This window comes from Molothrus ater, chromosome 13 (genome assembly GCF_012460135.2).
Source record: "Molothrus ater isolate BHLD 08-10-18 breed brown headed cowbird chromosome 13, BPBGC_Mater_1.1, whole genome shotgun sequence".
Classification (NCBI taxonomy): Eukaryota; Metazoa; Chordata; class Aves; order Passeriformes; family Icteridae; genus Molothrus; species Molothrus ater.
In genome coordinates, this window is record NC_050490.2 from 12,959,671 (window position 1) to 12,981,201 (window position 21,531).

General features: G+C 53.7%; 1 protein-coding gene across 2 annotated transcripts; it reads left to right on the plus strand.

Annotated features, from left to right (window-relative positions):
- The first annotated feature begins 9,839 nt into the window (after window positions 1–9,839).
- Window positions 9,840–21,095, plus strand: DET1 (DET1 partner of COP1 E3 ubiquitin ligase). 2 transcript variants are annotated; one of them, XM_054516231.1, is made up of 5 exons: window positions 9,840–9,891; window positions 10,552–11,666; window positions 14,910–15,100; window positions 16,723–16,914; window positions 20,636–21,095. In XM_054516231.1, exons 2-5 carry the CDS (start codon window positions 10,584–10,586, stop codon window positions 20,823–20,825), a joined length of 1,656 nt encoding a protein of 551 aa, XP_054372206.1. In that variant the 5' UTR covers window positions 9,840–9,891; window positions 10,552–10,583; the 3' UTR covers window positions 20,826–21,095. The 2 variants fall into 2 exon arrangements, with proteins under 2 accessions (XP_054372206.1, XP_036245350.1); XM_036389457.1 differs by having other exon boundaries at window positions 9,847–10,096.
- The last annotated feature ends 436 nt before the right edge of the window (window positions 21,096–21,531 follow it).

Genomic DNA, 21,531 nt, shown 5'->3' on the forward strand with positions numbered 1-21,531 from the left:
ACAGCCTGAATGGGAGGTCTGCAATGGTGCCTCTGCTCCCGGCAGCGGGAGGGTAAACACGGTGCAAAGCCGCTCCTTAGGTACATACGAGTCACAGCTGTCGACTGCAGCAACTAAAATAAGCATTTTCCTGCTTTTTATTCCTCTGAGCCCAGCAGAGCCCACTCAGCACCAGGAGAGGAGCTGGAGTCTATTCTTAGCTCTGCAGGGAAGGGAGCAGGAGTCCCTGTGCTGCTGTCGTGCAAGATTGGGGGCTGCCACGTCCCATCCCCTCATGGTCCCCAGGTGCCAGGCCTGACCCCAGTGTGGCATCAAGGCAGGAAGGACTGCACCCCAACAGGGACAAAGTCCTACTTTTCTAGCCAAAGAGGAGTAGGGGAGACAGTGGGAGGGAGGGAAGCCCCAGTACCTCCCTCAGCATCACTGCAGGATCTGGCATCCCTGAAGGAGAGGCTGCAATGCAGGTGGCTCTGGAAGGAGTCCCTGCTCTTGCAAAGCTGCTTTTCTGCCTGGGCATGGGGAAACTGGGGGACCTCAAGTCACAGCTCCTGCTGCCTCCAGGGATGGGAGTTTTTTAGGGTAGTTGAGGAGTCTGAGCTGAGAGTCACCCATTGGCCTGTGCTGTGCCAGGGTCAGACTTGCTTTGCCCAGCCCTAGCCATGAGATGCCGGCACTGCCCACCCCAACACTTCCCACCCCAATATTTCCCACTGTTTTCTGGCTGCAGATCATGTTGGCCAGGGGGTCAGGGAGCCGCTGGCCACCAGCACCACACCGTCCCCACATGGCACTGCAGGTCCTGCTTCAATATGTGGGGATGTTTGGGGTGACCTCCAAACCAGCCTGCAGGAGCAGCAGGCACAGGGCAGGGAGGAAATCCCCCATACTGGTCACACTGTGGCCAGTGCAGCACTCAGCTCTGCTCTCCATCCAGCTCCATGAGGATCAGGGTGGGATGGGGGGCAGACAGGGATCCAGCTGTGCATGGGGGGCCATGGGGAAGAAGCCCCAGCTCCATAGCAACAGGTACTCTCCACGTAATGGAGTCCTTTCCGCTCGGCCTCCGCAGCCGCCAGCCTTATTCACATGGCCATAAATAATTCAATTTTCTCATTCACACACATGAATGCTGCGGGCCGGGACTCCGGGTGCGCTCAGCCTCCATCTGTCTGGGGGGGAAGGGGGAGGCAGGGCCTGATAATAGACTCCAGCATTTGTTTAACATGGATGAGTGTGGCCAGATGGCCTGGGGACAGGAGGAGGGGATGGGGAGCTGGGAGGTGCTGCTGGCACCCTGAGCCTCCCCTGGATGAGAAGGGGAGGAGAGCAGGGGACTGTTGTGGAGACGAGCTGTGGCACCTCGAAATCAGCTCTGGGACCTCCAAACCAGCCTTGGAGTTGTGGACTTTTGAGCTGAGAGTGGGTTAGGCAGGCTCAGGCCGATCTTCCTCTCACTGTGCCTTTGTTGCATTTCCAACAGGGAAGAAGGAATGGGAGAAGTGCTGTGCTGAGGATTGCCCTGATCCCTGGGGAGACTGGAAGCAGGGGCATCAACCCATGACTGAAATCATTTAGCAGGTGATGCTGAAAGGGAAGGGGCAAGGGATGCTGCCAGTCACCATCCTGTCCCACACTGCCAGACAAGGGCCAGCAGTCCCCAAAATAACACCAGAGAATAAATAACAACCCCAGTGATGGAGGCACGTGGCCGCTTGCTGGTGCAATTAGCAGGCTCCGGGCCATCCCCTGGCAGAGGGACAGCAGGCCTGGCAGGAGAACACAAGGGAATTAGCAGGGTTAAGAGGCTGTGCTGGAAAAGCCTCGGTGCCAAGGAGCCAGTGTCTGCTGCTTGCACAAGCTGAGCCAGGTTGGGAGGTGAGGGATGTTGGCGACTGCCTGGTGGCAGCAGTTCCTCACCTTTCCTCCCTGTGGCTTGGGCAGAGTTCAGCCTAAAGCATGCCAAGGGTTTGATCAAAGCTGGCACCTTCATCCCCTCTCTGTGTTTGACCAGAGGGACACACGCTGTGTTTGTCACTCTGGCACACAGCGACATCCTGAGCCTTGGGTGGGCTCAGACCCTGACGGGGAAGCACAGACCAGCGAGAAACCTCGAAGCTGGAATTGGTCACTTCATCCTAACTCTCTCTCCCATGCCCAGAGGGTTGGGCTGAGCAAGGTCCCAGCTTCATTCCCCACCCAGAGAAATCCCTGTTGGAGTTCCCATCCTTGTTTAAGACCCTGGCAAACAGGCATTTAGCTCCAAGCTCCCGCACCATCTCCAGCTGAAGCTTGCAAAGCTGGCAGAGGGGATTTGGGTGATGCCAGAAGGAGGGTCAGGAAAGAAGCCCGCGCTCCGGCAGCGATATCCATCAGCAGCAGCGTCGGAAGAGTTTTCCCCGAGGGGATGGGGGAGGTGGAAGCGCTTGCCGGGGGGGAGCTGGGAGCGTAACCAGCTCATGTGCTGGCATTCCCCGGCTCCGCGACGTATTGGGGTAGGACACGTGTGTGTATGTGTATATTTGGGTGCCCTCGCACACAGGCAAGAGTTCCCTGCTGGTTACACGCTGCTCTCGCAGGATTTGGAGGCAGTAAAAGAACGATGGCTGCACGGAACATCCCTGGATCATCGGGCACAGCCGGCAGCTACTCCACAACTCCTCCCGTGCATCGCACAACCCCCGCCTGCTCCATGTGTTATCTGCACGAACCAGACCCCCACCCCGCGCCTGTTCAGCTCTGCTTGCACCTTTTAGAGACACTGGAACAACAGGCGGCCCTCGCTGTACCCATCTGATATTAAATTAGCTCCAGCAGCCCCTGCCCTCACAACCTGCAGGAAGGGGGTGAGCCTGACCTTGGCAGCCAGCCCCCCAACAGCTCTCTGCTGCAGACCCTGCTCGGAGCATCTTCCAGGGAGCTGCCCACAGAGCAGCAGCCTCAGCTTCCCCAGAGCTCTCCAAAGGCAGGCAGTGCACCCGGGGCTGCCCTGGGGTGCTGAGCACAGCCACAGCTCCCCAGTTCTCTGCCTGCACCCATAGCAGCAGGGGGGGCAGAAGTGACAGAGCATCGCAGGGGGCTGTGGGGGTTCCCCCCAGATCTCCCAGGCCAGGTACCAAGAGGTCCAGGCTGTGCCCCTGCACTTACTTCTGCTGCTGCCAGGTGGGTAAACGCCAAGACCTCCAGGCAGAAATTTCCACCTGTCAGACAATTCATATTTTGCTTCTTCCACCCAAAAACCAGGCCCAGCCCGAGCCCTCTGCATCTTTTGAGGGATGGATGGCAGAAACATGCTGCTGCTTATCCCTTCAGCTCCCAGCAGGAGCAGGATGTGGACAGCCCGGCTCCAGCGGGATCCCAGGGCCAGCTGCATCACTGGCTTTGCTCAGGTCCTCAGGGATGGACCACAGAGCCACTGGAGCATGGAGCACTTCCCCAGCTGCCCCAGGTGCCCAGGAAGGCTGCAGAGGCAGCTTGCTCTGGGCTTTGTCCCGGTTGTTTTGCTCCCATGACAGCCACCTCTGTGGGACCAGGGGCTCTGTGGCTGCTGGGGGTCCCTGCAGGCTCCAGTGGATCTGGATCTGCAGGCAGCTGTGGGCTCAGAAAGACCTTCCAGGACTGCTTGGTGGGAACTACCAAGGAGTTTGGTGACTTGCAGGGTCACCAGTGGAGTGTGTCCGGTGGGAAGGGACACAGCCTTCCTGTCCCTGGGAATGCACACACCAACCCCTGCATGCACATCTCCACCCTGCTCTTCTCCAAGCCTCTCACAGGTCCCAGACCCTTTTTCTACCTTGTTCACTGCCTGCACATCCAAGTGACACCGAACAGAGGCACTTACCTGCTGTTTGCCCCATTGGAACAGGAAGGACAGTGGGACAAAGCCCTTAGGACAGGGCACAGTTGGTCCTTCTTCCCCCACCAGGTGAGGAGGGCAGCTCCTCTCCTGCTCTCACCTGCTCCCTCAGCATGCACCGTGGCTCCTGGCATCGCCCAGGGCCCCTCAGAGCTTGGCCATGGTGGGTTTGGGGTGCACGGCATGGCACCACTCTCAGGGTCCCCTCGATGAGGACCACAGAAGGGACAAGGTTTATTCCAGGGAGCTGGCATAGAAGGCAGGCAGATACCCAGTGGTGGGCATCTTCTGAGATGGTCTGGGAATGCCGGATGGGAATGCCAGGGATGAGGACGCTGCAGACCCCCACACCTCCCCGGCAGGAGCATCCCAGCCCCGTCACGCAGGGAGGGACCTGCCACCTCCGGGGGTTTGTTGTCCCAGGGGCGGTTCTGTTGTTCTCTCCGAGCTGGGGACACCCATCCAGGCTTTGGATTCCCAGGGGTCCCTTGAGGCTGCAGCCCTGGATTTGCCCAGCGGCATTCGGGGCTGCAGCCCCCAGCGGGACGGGGGGGCACGGAGCGCAGCCTTACCTTGGAGGAGCCGCTACAGGGAAGGGATAACGGGACCCCCGGTCCCGGGACAGCTGCAGTGGTGGAGGCAGGGAGGCAGGGATGAGGTGACACGAACGGGATGGATGGATGGATGGATGGATGGATGGATGGATGGATGGATGGATGGATGGATGGATGGATGGATGGATGGATGGATGGATGGATGGTTTGGGGGCTGCAGGTTTCCCCGCTCTCAGGTGCGGAGACAATAGCCAGGGCTCCTGTTGCAGCTGCAGACTGTCTCTTTAAACCCCTCATCAGCCCACAGGTGGCCCTGTCACCACCGTGGTCATCCATGACGTCATCGGGAGGGAGGGAAGGGGAGGAGGAGGAGGAGGGGGGAGAAACGCGATCCCCCTCCACAGCAAAAGTCCCCGAGCGCCCATGGCAACAGATTGCAAATGTCACTGCGCATCAGCCGGGAGGAGCTGCCGGGCTGCCCCCCACGGGCGGCACGGGGGACACGGGGGACACGGGGCTGTCACCCCCAGGGATGGCACGGGGGACACGGGGCTGTCACGGCACGGGTGGCACGGGGCACACGGGGCTGTCACCCCCACGGGCGGCACGGATGGCACGGGGGACACGGGGCTGTCATCCCCACGGGCGGCACGGGGCTGTCATCCCCACGGGTGGCACAGGCGTGGGCAGAGCTGTCACCCTGTGCTGGGTGTGTTGTAAGGGACAGGGTTGTCACCCCACGGTGGCGTGGAGGGGACAGGATGGTCCTCCCCTGGCTGGTGTAGGGGTGGGGACAGCGCTGTCACCCGCACAGGGGCACAGGGACTGGCTGTGGGTGAAGCTGGGGGCAGCTCCAGCTCTCACCACGGGGTGTGCAGCCCCCCCAGCCCCGACCCCTGTCCAGGAGGTGCTGTCACAGCTTGTCCCCACGTCCCCTGTGATCCCTGATCCCCAGCAGTGACAGCCACCCCCAGCCATCCCCTGTGAGCCCCATCTCTGCCCCCTCTGGTCCTGCCTGGGCTCTGTCCCTACAAGGGGCTGTTTTGCAAAAGCCAGGGAAATTTTGGAGGGTGTTTGAAGCAGATTTTGCCTTCAAGCAGAGACAACTGGTGTTGTGGAGCAAGGAAAGGGGGCCCAGCCCTGAACCCACAGGTCCCAGGCTGGATGCTGACCACATCCCAGTGGTGGTGATTCCATTAACAGCTGCTAAAATTTGTCCAGTTCCACTCCAAAATGAGCCTCTGACACCAGTTAAAACCAGAGCAAGGAACGTTTTGGTGACAAGGAGAGATTTCCTTAGAGCTGTGAAGGTGCACCAGTGCTGCATCCTGCAAACTTGGCTTTGATGGAGCCTCATCCCAGTGAGACCTGCCCAGCGTGGGGAGAGGGGGGCCCAAGTCCTGACTGTGCTGGAGAGCACCTGTTCACCCTCTATGAAAATGTGCAAATGTGAACATGAATCCCCCTGCAATGGGAGCCCCAAAATCTGCAAATGTGAATAAAGTCACTCCCCAGGCGTGGGGAAGAATCAAATATTTAATTACACCCTTGTTTTATTGTAGAGATGAGATACACCCAAGGACTCTCTGTTTTCCTTTGGTCTTTTCTCACACCAACAAGGGTTTTCCCCCAGCTGGGTAATGATCTTTAGGATGCTTCAGCCTAAAAGGAGCCCATGGAGGCAGCCAGTTCCCACGGAACAGCCCCACTAATCCCTGCATACCCTGGGATTTGGAGAGCACATCAGGGCTGCAGCATTCCTTCCCCACACCAGGACCCTGTGCAAACTTCACCCTCTTATTTTACATATTAAGAATAATAAAAAAATAGGGGTAATTTTCTTTTCCCCTACCCTCAGCTCGATGAAGGAGTTGAAGCCACCAAGCCCAGTGGCCATGAGAGAGGGTTGGCTCAGGACCTGGAGGGTTTCCTTCCTCCACGAGCTTCCCTGTGAGGAGATGGTCCATGTTTTCCCCCAGGGATTTCGTGCTGAGGGCTGTATCTGGCTGGGGGCAGCCAGGATGGGAGCAGCCCACCCCTGTGACCTCCCCAGAGCTGTTCTCCTCACACGCCCTCTCCAGTCCTGGGAAAGCAGCCACGGGATCCAGGGATGGGAAGCTCTTGAGAAACAGCCAAAGCAACAACAGCAGAAGGGTCCTTGCTTGAGGAACAGGAAAAAAACATCCAAAGGAGCCCAAATGAGCTGCATTATATTATTTTCTCTCTTTTTTTTTTTGTTTAATTTTTAATCCATCTGCTGGCTCTGGAGAAACCAGCTGGAGGTGGATGTGGCACTGGCAGGGTGCTGGTGGTGCCACAAAGGCACGGAGCATCTCTTTCCTTGGCACACTGCTGAAGGGACTTCCCCCAAAAGCAGCACAGTGACATCCAAAGCCAAGGACCCGGAGTGGCCCTGCAAGGCTGGAGCAGCCCTGCAGCCCCCTGGGCCAGCCCCCAGTAGCCAGGGACCCTCAATGCCCCAGCAGCATCCACACCAGCCCCAGGATCAGAGCTCTGGCTGTCAGGCTGGGCTTGCCCTGTTCCTCTGGCTGGGGATATGCAAAGGGACACCCGACCTGTGTGCCAGCACAGGAGGATGGGGACAGCTGTGTGACCCCCATGGAGCCCAAAGGGTCCCACAAAACGCCGTGGGAGGTGGGAAATGTCCCAGGGGTCCTGAGCCCTCAGCAACCCCCTGGCTGAGGGTCTGGCATTGTGATCCCACACCTCCTGCCTACCTGAGACTGAGATAAACCAGGACTAACTTTGTCCCTAGCCTCGTACCTGCACTGGGATTTATTGCACAAGATTCCAATTCCTGCCACTGGCTGGAATGGGACCAACGAGGGTCTTCCGACCCCTCCCCAGCAGCGGGAGGGGGCTGAGCTGCGAGCAGGCTGTGGGATGAAGTTCTCAGCTCTGGGAGCACCAATCGCTGCTGCATTAGCGGCTCTTTTGTCCGGGCCAGGAGCTGCGGAGCTGCCCTTCGGTGGTGCCGCTCGCTCGTTTTCCTGCCAGCTGCTGTGTGCTTGGATGTTCTCCGGTATTTAGCTTGATCCTATTAAGGTGGATCTCAATTAATTAGGCAGGAGGCAGAGAGACAAAGAGGGAGGCCGGGGCCATTCGTTGTAGCCTTGTCATCGCGCCCTGTGCCACCGGCAGGCACGGGGACAGCGGGCAGGGACGGCTGAGGCTGCTGGGCACCAAAGTGCTGTGGGATGGCAACGGAGCAGGCAGCTGGGGTGGCACTGGGGTCACCCCCACGGCTCAGGGATGCCAGGCAGGCTGACACCCCACAGGAAGGCAGCCGGAGCCACTCAGCTCTCATCCCCTGGGGCAGGGGGGTCTGGCTCTGTCCCAGCGATGCTGAGACCCTGCAGCATCCCATAAACACAGGGGACTCAGCGGTGTGAGCCTTGCCACAGCACAGGCATCCCCCTTCCATGCAAGTGACACCGGCTGCGTGCTGCTGTCACAGCCCTGGGATGCAGGGACGGGATCCCCTGGGCTCCCCAGCACCCCTGGGTCCAGCCACCCCACAGCAGGAGAACACAGCCCTGGGATGCAGGGGTGGGATCCTGTAGGAGCGTCAGGGGATAGGACGATGGGGATGGGCAGAGACCAGAGATCTCTGCAGCCAGGTCATGGAATTTGGGGTTCATTGCAAAGGGCCTGGGTGCAGGGCCCTGCTGGGAGCTGCCAGCCACAGCTCAGAGGAGGCCCCAGAGAAGAGAGGGGGAGAGAGGATGAGAGGGTAAGAGAGTAAAAGGGTAAGAGAGCGAGGTTCCCATTACAACACAATAAATCTCCTTCTGTGTTGAATATTCTGATTCTCACTAACCAATCTAGTACAATATACAAATCCTATAGCATTTCCATACAGCCTATAAGAATCGTTACATTACCATACTGTGTTGCATTTTAAACCCTAAAAACTCCTCTTTGGACCCCTTCTGCCAAGCTAGTAGGGTCTGCTCTGACCCTTGGAGCTGCCTGCAAGCAGAGGGTGTTGTTCCATCAAAAGGGGATCACCTTCAGTCAGCCACACCATTGTTTTCCTGTTGTTCAGTAACTAAGGGATCTCAGAGCTTGCTTTCATTTCAATCTTGCTTATAGTTTCTATATTCTCACAATCTCTTGCCAGACAATTATATTTATAAGGCTTTCCTGTTTCATCTTCCCCAACAGGATCCCCCGGGCTCCCCAGCACCCCTGGGTCCAGCTGCCCCACAGCAGAAGAACACATCCCTGGGATGCAGGGATGGGATTTCCTGGGCTCCCCAGCACCCCCACAGCAAGAGAACACAGCTCTGGGATGCAGGGATGGGATCCCCCAGGCTCCCCAGCCCCCCGGTCCGAGCTCCCTGCCCCTCTCCAGCTCCTGCTCCCACGCCTGCTGCTGGAGTGGCTCCGAGAGCCCTGCGTGGGCTCAGCCCCGGCGAGAGGCCGGCAAATGGATCTCAAGGGCTGCCTGACATTCCTGCTTCCCTGCCTTTGAAGGAGAAGAGCCCCTCAGAGCTGCCCTCGGCGCTAATGCACGGGGCGGAGGGGTGCTGCTAAAAGCCAAGGCTGGCAAAAGGCTTTCAAACCCTTGGGGAGGCCCGAGAGGTGCCCGGGGGTGACCCCAGGCTCTGCTGTCGCTGTTGGGGTGTACCCCAAAATGCTGGAGGGAGGTGTGGTGGTTTCCCCTGCGGTGTCCCCATGCTGGGAGTGATGGGGCTGTGCCAGACCCTTCCTGGGGATGGAGGAGATGCTCCAGGCATGAAGGGGTTCAGGGGGTTCAGGGGCAGGGAGGGGGTGAAGGTAAAAATAGGGGGCTTGGGGATGGTTGGATGGGTTTGCAGAGAGTGCTGGGATGAGGTGGCCAGGGTGGAGGAGGGTGTGGGATGGATCTAGGGGAGTACAGGAGGGCAACAGAGGGTGCGGGGGGTGCAGGGTGGGTGAGGGCAGTGCTGGAGGTGCAGGGGGTGCAGTGTGGGTGCAGGGCGGGCAGGATGGATTTTGGGTTGCATGAGAGGCAGGATGGGTTCTGGGGTTCAGGATGGGTGCACGATGGGCTCTGGGGTGCAGGATGGATGCTGGGGTTCAGGGTGGGTGCTGGGGTGCAGGATGGGTTTTGGGGTGCTGTGGCTCAGGATGGGTGCAGGATGGGTTTTGGGGTGCAGGGGTGGCAGGGTGAGTGCTGGGGCTTCAGGATGGTGCAGGATGGATGCAGGATAGGTTTTGGGGTGCTGGGTTCAGGATGGGTGCAGGATGGGTTTTGGGGTGCAGTGGGCGCAGGATGGGCGCCGGGGGTGCCCGGTGCAGGGTCCTCCCCGCCGCCAGGGGGCGCGCCAGGCCGCTCGCAGCACTCTGGCCCGGCAGGCCCCATCTCGCTGGTGCGGGGGCCGGAAGCGGAAGTGCAGGGACGTCTTCCCACCGCTGTGCCGTGGCGGAAAGATGGCGGCGGCCATGGCATGAACGGGACCCGGCGCGGCCCCAGCGGTGAGAGTGGTCGAGACCTCTCCCCGGTTCTAAACCGGCGCGGAGACCACCGCGGCCCCCAGTTCCCCGTGTCCCTTTACCACTCGGGCCAGCGGGAGATCCCCAGTACCTCTGGCGGGCGGGCCCTCAGCTGCCCCCGGGCTTCCCTGGAGCTCAGCCTCTCCTCAGCCAGGGGGACTGGAGCTCCTCGCTTCTCTCTCGGCAGGTGGGCTCGGACACATCGCGGGTAATCCCTCCTGTGCCCCCTCGCCCCCGGCTCCCTCCGTTCTTTCCAAGCTGTGCCCTTTGCCTGCTGCTTGTCATGTGTGAATTTATCCCTGGCTTCTTGGGCTCCCTTCCCGGTGTATGGAGGCTCCCTTTATTCCCGTGATGTCCAGCTGTGCCCGTGCCCTTTCCTGGCTCCCTCCTTGTTCCCCGCTGTGGCTCTGTTCAGCAGGCACGACTGCCATGGAGGCATCTCTGGACTGCCCTCCTCGGTGCCTTGCACTGAGATCTTTCTCCCAGTCCCTCCCCCTGCTCCTCGTGTCCTCCCGTGTAATTCCCCCCTCCGTCTGTCCCTTTTAGCTAAGCCCCTCTGTTGGGCGCTGTGGGTCCATGTGAGCAGGTTCCCCATTCCCTGAATTCCACCCCAGTCCCAGGGCACATGTGCTGTCCCCGCAGGATGAAGATGAAGATGAAGTAGAGCTCTGACCATGGACCATGAGGCCCCCACCATCAGGCCCCGGCGCATCCAGAACCAGAACGTCATCCACCGCCTGGAGCGCCGCCGCATCAGCTCGGGCAAGGCGGGCACCCACTGGCACCAGGTGCGCGTCTTCCACCAGAACGTCTTCCCCAACTTCACCGTGGTCAACGTGGAGAAGCCGCCCTGCTTCCTGCGCAAGTTCTCCCCCGACGGCCGCTACTTCATTGCCTTCTCCTCGGACCAGACCTCGCTGGAGATCTATGAGTACCAGGGCTGCCAGGCGGCCGAGGACCTCCTGCAGGGCTACGAGGGGGAGATCCTGGCCAACGGCAACGACCAGAGGTCCGTCAACATCCGGGGCCGGCTCTTCGAGCGCTTCTTCGTGCTGCTGCACATCACCAACGTGGCCTCCAACGGGGAGCACCTGAACCGCGAGTGCAGCCTGTTCACCGACGACTGCCGCTACGTGATCGTGGGCTCGGCCGCCTACCTGCCCGAGGAGCCGCACCCGCCCTTCTTCGAGGTGTACCGCAACAGCGAGTCCGTGACGCCCAACCCGCGCTCCCCGCTCGAGGACTACTCCCTGCACATCATCGACCTGCACACGGGCCGGCTGTGCGACACGCGCGCCTTCAAGTGCGACAAGGTCATCCTGTCGCACAACCAGGGGCTGTACCTGTACAAGAACATCCTGGCCATCCTGTCCGTGCAGCAGCAGACCATTCACGTCTTCCAGGTGACGCCCGAGGGGACGTTCATTGACGTGAGGACCATCGGCCGCTTCTGCTACGAGGATGATCTGCTGACCCTGTCTGCCGTGTACCCCGAGGTGCAGCGGGACACGCAGACGGGAATGGCCAACCCCTACAAGGAGCCCTTCATCAACTCCCTGAAGCACAGGCTGCTGGTGTACCTGTGGAGAAGGGCCGAGCAGGATGGAAGTGCTATAGCCAAAAGAAGGTTCTTCCAGTACTTTGACCAGCTGAGGCAGCTCCGCATGTGGAAGATGCAGCTCTTGGATGAGAACCATCTGTTTATCAAATACACCAGTGAGGACGTGGTCACGCTGCGGGTGACAGATCCTTCCCAGGTACAAAATCACACAATGGTTTGGGCTTGGAAGGGGGCCTTAAACATTATCTAATTCCAGCTGCCCTGCTAGGGGTCCACTAGGCCAGGTGGCTCAGATACTGCCTCCCTCTTCAGGCTGCTCATTGCTTTGGGATAAGTGCTCAAGCATTACAATGCTGTGAGCTGTTCCTTAATGAGTCTGTAAAGGTTATTTAGGATCCCTAGTGCCTGAGTCTTTTCTGAAGCCTCTGATATTGAATAACTTCTCTGTCTTCTGTTGTCTTAATTTCTGCCTCCCTCTTCAGGCTGCTCATTGCTTTGAGACAAGTGCTCGAGCATTACAATGCTGTGAGCTGTTCCTTAATGAGCCTGTAAAGGTTGTTTAGGATCCCTAGTAGCTGAGTCTTTTTTGATGCCTCCGATATTGAATAACTTCTGTATCTTCTGTTTTCTTAATTTCATTGCTTCCTTCTTTCTCACCTGCAAAATGAGAAAGATGTGATGTTAGCAAGTTCCTTTCTCCAAGGATTGTTCCACATGCTCACAGATGCTGTTCAATCCCCTTTCCCTCCCCAAATCCCCAAATGAATTTAATTTTAGCTGATATTTTATATAGTCCATTTAAATTGTGGAGGTAGTCTCTCCCTTTTCTCATGTATCTTCAAGCATGTTTTTCAAATATAATAGTCTTCATTTTCCCTGGTACAATTACCATTTCTGTTCTGCCTACGTACTTAGTCTTTCAAGCTCCAGTAAGAGGTAGTATTTATGATCTCTCCAAATTGGAGTAGCAGCTTTTAGATCAGGCTAATGGGCCAATTGCTTCTCTTTTCAATTTATTACTAAAGAAGTGGAATTAGAGCAAATGTAGCTCAGTCAGTGCTGGGTCCCTCCAGATGTTTCACAACCCTACATGTTGATCATCTCTTTTTACTGCTTTTAGAGTGGTTGGTCATGTTTTGAGCCCTGTGAAACTAAGAGATTTTTTTTAGCTAATTTTTATTCCTTGAATCAGAATGTTTTTATTCTGTTGAACGTATTTAGCAAGAACTTGTGATAAGTCTCCAATGCAGCATGTAGGTCTGATTGTTCCCCAGAGGTTTATTTTCTCTCATGCACTCCTCTTCTCCACATCTTTGCCAGGACTTAGGTCCTAGAAGAAACAAACAGTAGCTTTTTGTGTGTTGCTTTTGTCGGGTTCTTCCTGGGAGATGTCTCTGTTTTGTTTTGTTTTACTTTCCTCTTCTGTGGTGTTTGTTTGGGGGAGTTGCTTTGGGAGGAAATAGGTAAGGCTTTATCTAATCCATGTTGCCCATTGGTGTAAAGCTGAACGTCTGTCTCAGAAATATGAAGGCTCTGTGCAAGTGGCCTGCAGGGTTCTGCTCGTTGCTGGTGTCTGGAATGAGCTCCTGGCCCTGATGTAAAATAAATGTTTGTGGCTGGCTCAGCTCTGCACTCTGCTGTGGTTAGTAGGGTTTAGTGCCTGGTTTGCTGCAGGGAGCTCTCCACTCTCTTCCCCCAGGGTTACTTTAAGATGCAGTTTGTGGTTTGTTTGCAGTGTGCCTCAGGCGCTGGGTTTTGTGCTGGGGGAAGAAAAGTGCCTCATTTCTCAGTTCTTCCAGAGGTAATTCCAGATGTGGAGCAGTCTCCACAGACCTGTCTGAAGGTAGGCGTTGCGTTAGGGCTTCCTGAATAAAAGTTGGCTCACAAAATAACTACAGCTCCCATTTTTCTTCAGTCTGTCAGACAAGGAACATGAGGTTTCATCCAATTTCAGGATCCTTTCTCCCCTCTGGCTTCTCTGCCAAGAAGGTTGAGGAGTTGCTGTTCATGGTTGTGGGTCGTGTGGCTTTTGTCTGGATCTGCACTGTATTCTTTGAGATCTTTAAGAGTGTGCTCTGCATAGGTACCTTGGAGGGGTTGTTGCTGTTGTAGGCTTGTGTTGATAGGCTTGACAGCATTGCTGTGTGGTTTTTGTGGCACTCAGCTGCTGCCTCCCATGCTGTGATGATGTTTTGGTGGTGTTACAGGTGCTGCAAAAGCAGTGAGGGTTTCTCTGCTCAGGGACATCCTGTAGATGTGTCTCTATGTTAACCTGGCAAAGGAACTTTTTTATTTAAAGTTGGAGGATAGTCCCTGCAGTCTTCAGTGATTTAAATAGTTTTTCCTTCTGCTGTCTTCTCTTATTTTCTCTCTGCTCCAACGCTTAATTTCAGAAGGGCTTCCCTTTCCTCAGGCAGTAGTCTAGTGAGTAACCTCATCTTGTGTGTTTTGTTTGGACATGTAGGGGCTGGATTGTATTACCATAGTTTATTTTGGGGCTGTAAAACAAACAAACCTTTTGATATTTGCAGGTGGGTGGGGTGGGCAGAGTGCCTGCCATCATCCCTGAGCATTGTTTGAGAGCAGGAGGTAAAGCATTTAGGAATTGTCTCTATTGACAGAAGATTTTACCAGATGCCATGGGAATTAGTTCCCTTTGAAGAAGGGGACAGGTTCTTACTTTGGGGTGCCAGCACTCCTGTCTCTAATGAAAGCTGCTTTTTATGACCAAGAATTAAATATGCCCTTTCCCAATGGGATGGGAATGTCATCTCCCTTTGCTGTAGCTGTGCTGACACAATGTCACCTTTTTTTCCCAATTTCTTGCTCATTTGTGCCAGGATTCATTGCCGTTGCCAGTCCACAGCATGGTACAAGGGCCGTCTTGCAGGAGGATGTCAGCATTAAGAAGTCATCAGAGTCTTTCAGATTTTAATTTCTGTGTTGGCAGAGTACCTGGAGGGCACAGCTTTTTGTGGGCAGTGATGTAGTGCACAGTAGCTAAAAAGGCTCATCTCTGTGTGATGCAGATATTAAGAAGGGGAAAAAACTAATATATCTATGCAGAGGTAAAAATAATTTAAGGTCAGCTAGCATTGGATCTGAAGTAATTTTTTCAGCAGGAATGAAAATTAAATTCAGCACTTGAGTTAGTGTTTTGTGTTTGGTGGAGGAGAGAAAAGACGAGAAAACAGTACGGTTTCATCTAGTTCGAGGTGAAAAATTGGAAACCCATTAAGTTTTCTTAAATAATCACAGCTGAGAGGTGGATAATTGGGTACATTGAGGCATTCCAATAGGAGAATGGATTAGTGTGAGGATGTAGGATTCACCTGTGCTGTGGAGAAATTTGGATAGGGTCTGTGGTGTGATGTGGGGAGAAGGAAGAGACAGCTTCCCCACCTGTGCTCTCCTGGGTAACTTCTGCCTCTCTCCCCAGCCCTCGTTCTTCGTCGTGTACAACATGGTGACCACAGAGGTCATTGCTGTGTTTGAGAACACGTCTGATGAGCTGCTGGAGCTGTTTGAGAACTTCTGTGACCTCTTCAGGAATGCCACCCTGCACAGTGAGGCTGTCCAGTTCCCCTGCTCAGCTTCCAGCAACAACTTTGCGAGGCAGATCCAGCGCCGGTGAGCCATTCGGAGCATGCTTTATTCCGTATAGACACACGCTCAGCCCCATCCACTGAAGGCCAGTATCAAAACCAACCCTGAGAAAACCAGTTCCTTTGGCCCCCTCTGCCAGCTGGTGCAAGGGTCAGGACTATACATGGTTCATTCTTGCAGCCTGATGCATCTGATTTTATATTCCACAGCATTTACCTTTTTAGAGGAAGGAACAAAGCAGTTGCAAACTGCTGCTTAGAAGAAAGGAAGGGAATTTTGAAAGATGTTTCTGTCTCTCCTTGAGCAGTAACTCTTTTGGAGGTTATTAAAGTGTTACTGCCCAGTAACTTTGGTCCCTGAAGATAGGATTTGTCAAGATGCTGGCATGATCTAGTTGTGTGTATTTTGCCAAGTGACATTCTCTGAATTTAGCATGTACCAAACTGTGTCCTGTAGCATTTCCTCAACATCAGTCACCAGCTCGTGGTTATCATCACTGTACTAGGAGAAGGGAAACTCATCTGCTTAGATCTGTTGTGAAAGCTGAACAAAATACCAAAATAACCTCGGTTTCTAGAATATGCTTTAACAGTCAGATGTGGTTTTAATGAGGCAGAGTGTGTTATTTTTCTAGGAAAATTTTGTTGTGACTCAGGTGTTTTTCCTTCCAGTGACTTGTTTCTCATCATCCAAAGTACTTGCCATCCACTTATGGGCATCAAGCTTCTGTTGACTTTAGGCTGATGTCACATAAGTCTGACGAAATTGACTATGTCTGTAACTTTCTAGAGCAGCCTGTCAGGAAATCCATAATGCTTAATGGGAGAGAGAACGAGAGGACTCACTGAAGACTCACGAAGAACAACTTCTGCCTTTTGTTAGAGTAGATAGGAGAGTATTTTCCCCCCCTTGCTACAAGGGCCTGTAACAGGAGTGTTGTAACTTCTACAGCAAAGTACCATAGAGCATAGTCCAGAGTGAGCTGGCTTCTGGCTGAGTGTTTACCCTCCTTATTGTCCTTGCAGCTGATGTGACTGTTTTTGCACATGTAAAGTTTCAAAGTTTTCTTGGAAAGAGAAATCCAGCCTGTGTTAATCTCTCCAGGAAGAACTTTCAGCTCACTGTAGTTTCTGTAGAACTTTATGCTCCTCATCAAGGTTCTTCTTCATCTAAGGTATCTCCCTTTATGCATTTAGAACAATGGGTGGAGAGAGGAGGATTGTCAAGTCAATGTTAAGGGCTCAACTGTTACTGTGAAAGCCCCCTGGCTTTTGCTCATGCTGTTTTCAGGCTTTGTGGTAAAACTTGGATTGACTGATCAGCTGCTAATCTGTCTCTCCCTGTTTCTGATCCTGTTCATTTCCTGTACTGCAGAGCAGCTGGGTCCAGACGTTGTGGGTAGGCACATTCTTCTCCTTCTGTCACTCTGGACATTCTGAGTGAGACAGTAATGATAAGGGAGGATGAAAAGGTTAGCAGAACTGGTTGATGTTTGAATCACTGTGATACATCTTTGGAAACGAGCCGCTTTAGTTCTTACACTGCAGCTGTTTTCTCTCCCTGTCAGTTTTCCTGCTTAGTTTGTTTAAGATGTGCTGTTCAGCTGTGGCCTTTGTGAACAGAAGGTGTCTCTTGCTTTGCTGCAGGTTCAAAGACACGATTGTGAACGCCAAGTATGGAGGGCACACGGAGGCCGTGCGGCGGCTGCTGGGGCAGCTCCCCATCAGTGCCCAGTCCTACAGCGGCAGCCCCTACCTCGACCTGTCCCTCTTCAGCTATGATGACAAGTGGGTGTCAGTCATGGAGCGGCCCAAGACCTGTGGTGATCACCCCATAAGGTATGGGGAGCTGTATGTAAGGAGTCACTGTAAAAATCACCTCTGCCATGGGGCATCAAGTGTGCAGAATAGGGAGTAGATGGAAGCCTTTCTCTTAGGAAATCCTTTCACCAGGGGATGTATTTCACAAAACTTGGCCTCTCTCCTTTACAGTAATGTGGATGTGTGGGAGGGCTCTTCATGTTTCCTCGCTGAGCTGCTCTGCTCTGGGGAGGGTTTGGGTGGTGAAGTCTCAGCCTTTTCCATATGAATGGTCTTGTTCCTCCTCCTCTTCTTGCAGTGCTGCCGTAGTGTTTGGGTTGCAGAGTGATACAGCTCTGATGTCTGCTTTCCTATGCTGGAGGATCCTCTCTGAGCATGTGGGTTTAGTTGGCAAGGATTGTCTGGTTTGTCCTGTGAATAAAATAGTATCTGGGCTAGGTGTTACTCAGAAAGCTTGTGGTATTGATTGAGCTGTTTTCAGACTTCCCTTGTTTACTGTTCTCACCATGGGAGCTGTACTCCTTGCCATACTCCCTTCTCTCTGTGATCTGTAGGAAATTTCTGTCTGTAGTAGGAATTTTAGCCAGGTGCCAGGGCCATTCTGTGCCTCTTCTGTCTGAGTCTCCAATGCTGGCAGAGGGAGTAAGTCTGAGCTTGAGAATAAGGAGGTTTGCAATGCTTCTTAAAGAAATATCAGGACTATTTATTTCTTTCTGTTGGCTGCAGCCATGGCTGCAAGAGGTAGTGGTTAAAAATCCGACGTCTCCAGCTTGACAGGCTCAAAGAGCCTGAGTTACCCAGGCAGAATAGTATTTCTGCTCCTAGTACTGCAGAAGCAAACCTATGCTCTGAAAACAAAGAGAGCCTTCAGTGCCTGAGTGCTTTGTTTAGTGACTGCACACATGTTGGGGGCTCAGGCAGCCTAGGGAGATCATTCTGGACTGCTTCCCAACTTTATTTTCATCAATGCATGCTCAAAAAGTGGTTTCATATCTCCCCTGGCCCTGACTCAGGTGGCGGGGAACTTCTGATTATTCCTGCGCTCTCAATTCCCAAATTATGTATATTTAATTGATTCTTCTGCCTGTATGATTTAGTTTGATCTCCAGCTTCCATGTTATCTGCAAAGAAAGCCTGCCCTTTTCCCCCTTGTCATGCTTGATGTTGGGGAAACTTGCAGGGTGGCAGTTGTCTGCCAGCGCCAACCTGCGCCGGGCTCCCGCGGACAAAAGGCAGCAGAACCGCAGTCATGTGCTGCGGTGGAGTCTTTGTAGTAAACAAAGCCAAGTGCCACCTTCCCTCCCTCCCCTGAGCAAACCAGCGTTTCAGAGCCAGAGCTTTTAAAGCTCAAAGCTGTGCAGAGTCAATTAGGACTTGAATAGAGCCTCGGAGCAGTGGGGCTCCTAGTTTTTTGGAAAGTAAGCAGAAGATGAGGCGCTAACCTTAACCATTCAGTAGCTGAAATAGTGCTGCTGTGGTTCTCACATGCAAAACAAAGGGATTAATAAAATAATGCCAGCTGCCTGTTGGGGTTAGAGGGCTTGGAAATGAGGGACCACAGGATTTGTAATGTAAGTCCTGTAATTGTCTGGAATGGAAAACCCTTCAGTAGCTAAGGTTGTTATAATCTGTGTGCAGTTTCCTCGCACGATGTGTGAGCTAGGAAGGCTTCCAGACCTTTTCCACATCAATTCAATATTTCTGTGCACTGCGTTCTCTTAACCCTTAGTGCTTGTCTGCATCCCAGAAGGTTCAATTCTGCCTACTTAAGAGACCAGTGGTTGTTTGCTGTCAGGCGGGAAGGACTTTAGGTTCCCCATCACCACTGCCTTCCAGTCTCTTTTCAGGAGGCCTGAAGAGATATTCAATGGGTGAAATGATGGCACTTGAGGGAAGAGGGTCTAACACAGCTCTGCCTATAGCAGGGGGTCTCTAAAATCCATCTAGATGGCTAATAAGGAGCCATTTAACCAAAGAATTGGTCTGCAGATAAATCTTCCATTTTCCTACGGTTTGAAAAGGCTGGTCTTGCTGTTTCTGTTGACATACAATTTTATATTGCAGTGCCTAATTTATCCCCAGAATGAGAGCCCATGGAAATGGCCTCTGATTGCAGAGCACTTTTAAAAATACATTTAAAAATACCAAACTGAGCACATCTTTTAAGATTACAGGGAGCTTCATCTTCAGTAGTAAATTGTTGTGAAGTGGGGGAGAGAGGAACAGATGGGGGACTGTGCTTTATTTAAAGAATGACCCTCTGCATACCCAGCCTTGTGTAGGAGGGAAAGGGCTTTTTGAAAAACCAAATACCAAGATTGTGACTCTCTTGCTGGGTTCTTGTGTGCAATTTTCAGGCAGGGCTGGCTGGCACTTTGATTCAGAGGAAGGGAGAGGAGAGTGGCCCTCCAGGAAGAACATGAGGTTCTCAATAGGCTGTGTTGTTAAAATGTGGAGTATGTCTGCTCCTGAAACAGCATTGCTGGTATATGTCATCATCCGTTCTTCCAGGCTGAGAGCTGAGTGCATTGTATTGCTGGCGGGGGGGAGATGTGCTCAGACATTAAAAGCATTCTTGGAGTTAAAATTGGAGGAAAATGCAAAATACCCGCATGCACTAAGTGTTGGTGGAGAAGAAAACAGCTGGGAGGCATAATGGCAATTCTGTGCCTGAAGCTGGAAGAGGTCTAATGAAAATGGTCTAACAAACAGAGGCAACTTCAGGGGGAGGACTTGAGTTAGAGCCCAGCTACTTGGTGAAGATACCATGTCCAGAAACCTCCACCACTACATCCCAGAAGCCTTCTCCAAAGTCTAGGGAGGGTGGGATCCTCCCAGAGAGTCTTGTGTTCTGACAGCAGCAGAGGACACTGGTGTTACCTGGGCTTATGTCAGTTACACAGAATGTGCAGGGGAGGTTCAAGAAGCAAAGAGCTTCCCTGGACTCACCTGTCTCTTCAGAGCTGTTTGTCTCATCCCCCTGAACGTGTTCCCTCTGTGCTGGAGCTGTGTTCCAGAGCTCACCTGTTTGGAGATGCATATCACCCAAGAGGCAGGTGTGTGGGTGACAGCAGAAGGTCATAAGGTTTTCCTTGACCTCTGTCCTTGCTGTGGTTATTGAATCCAATTCATCAGGTACCTCCTGCACAGCCTATCTCATTAATGCTTTATGGGGGCAATCTAAAAGGAATTGCAAAGCCTTGCTTGAGCTGTACGCTACAACATGGCACCCTTGAGCAGGATTGCAGTGACTTCCTTGACTGAGCAGGCACAAGGACAGCAGTGTAAAGCCTTCACTGGCAGTACCATGAAGAGGAAGGGGTGGCCTGACACTCTCAGTGAAGGCCATTGTTAAGGGAAGGGAGCTCAGTTCTGTACAGTATATCTGCCTTGGGGATCAAGGGAGCAGCTTGCCTTAAGAGAGGATGGAGAACCAGCACAGGTGGGGCCTGACCCAAACTGACTCCCTCTTGTGAAGTCAGCTTTGTCCATCAAAGTGACAGGCAGAGTTCTCTCATCGCTAATAATAAAATAAAAGTGATGTTTTTCTAGACAGTGGAAAACAACTGCCCTGAGAGGGACTTCCCTGCGAAGCCAAGAGCCAGGCACCCAGCTAAGGACCTTCTGCTCCTCAGGGAGCACCAGCGCTCGAACGAGGCACTTGTCTCTGCATGCAAAGAGCCCAGATGGCAAAGTCAATAGCGGGGAACAGCCATAATTGACTTTCTCTTCCTTTCAGATTTTACGCCCGTGACTCTGGCCTGCTGAAGTTTGAGATCCAGGCGGGGCTCCTGGGGCGCCCCATCAATCACACGGTGCGGCGCCTGGTGGCCTTCACCTTCCACCCCTTCGAGCCCTTCGCCATCTCGGTGCAGCGCACCAACGCCGAGTACGTGGTGAACTTCCACATGAGGCACAGCTGCACCTAGAGGGACTCGGGGTGCTCTCCTTGGTGCTGGGCCTCTGCCACTGGTGCACCAAAGCCAGGCACTCACACCTTCTGGGAAGCCAAACCGTCACTCATGGAAAGAAGCCTCACCTGGCAGCTCCTACCAGCGGCATCTCGCGGGGCTCTCAGCCGTGGATCAGCTGATGCACCCCAGTTATGGGAGTGGGGGGGCTTCTTCTGACCCTGTTTGTGCTGCAGAGATCCCCCTGCTGTCCTTCCCTGCTCCTGTTGATGAACAAAGTGTAGCTGAGGTTCCTTTCCTCTGTTTTCTATCCTGCTGTGGGTCTTAGGATGGCAGAGGTGGAGCTTTGCATCATGCTTGTGGAGCACTCCCTTCTGCACTGGTGCTCTCCTACCGTGTTGGACAAATGACCTGGCACAGAGGGAAGGGATGGGAACCATGGGGAGGGCTTGGATCCAGCTACCCCTGTTTGTATCTTCAGAATTGCTAGGGAAATGAGATCCTGCTCTCATCCACACAATCTACTCATGTCATTTTAATATGCAAAAGGTCAGGAAAAAAAAGGTGTGAGAAATCACTACAGTTGAGAGACATGAGGTGTATTCCTGACCCTTATGCAAGTCACTTAATCTTTGTGCCTTAGTAAAAGCTCCTAAGTGAGTGGTGGTGTTACAGCAGCAGGCCAGGGCAGCTAGTTGTGTCTGTAATGCACGAGGAGGTGCAT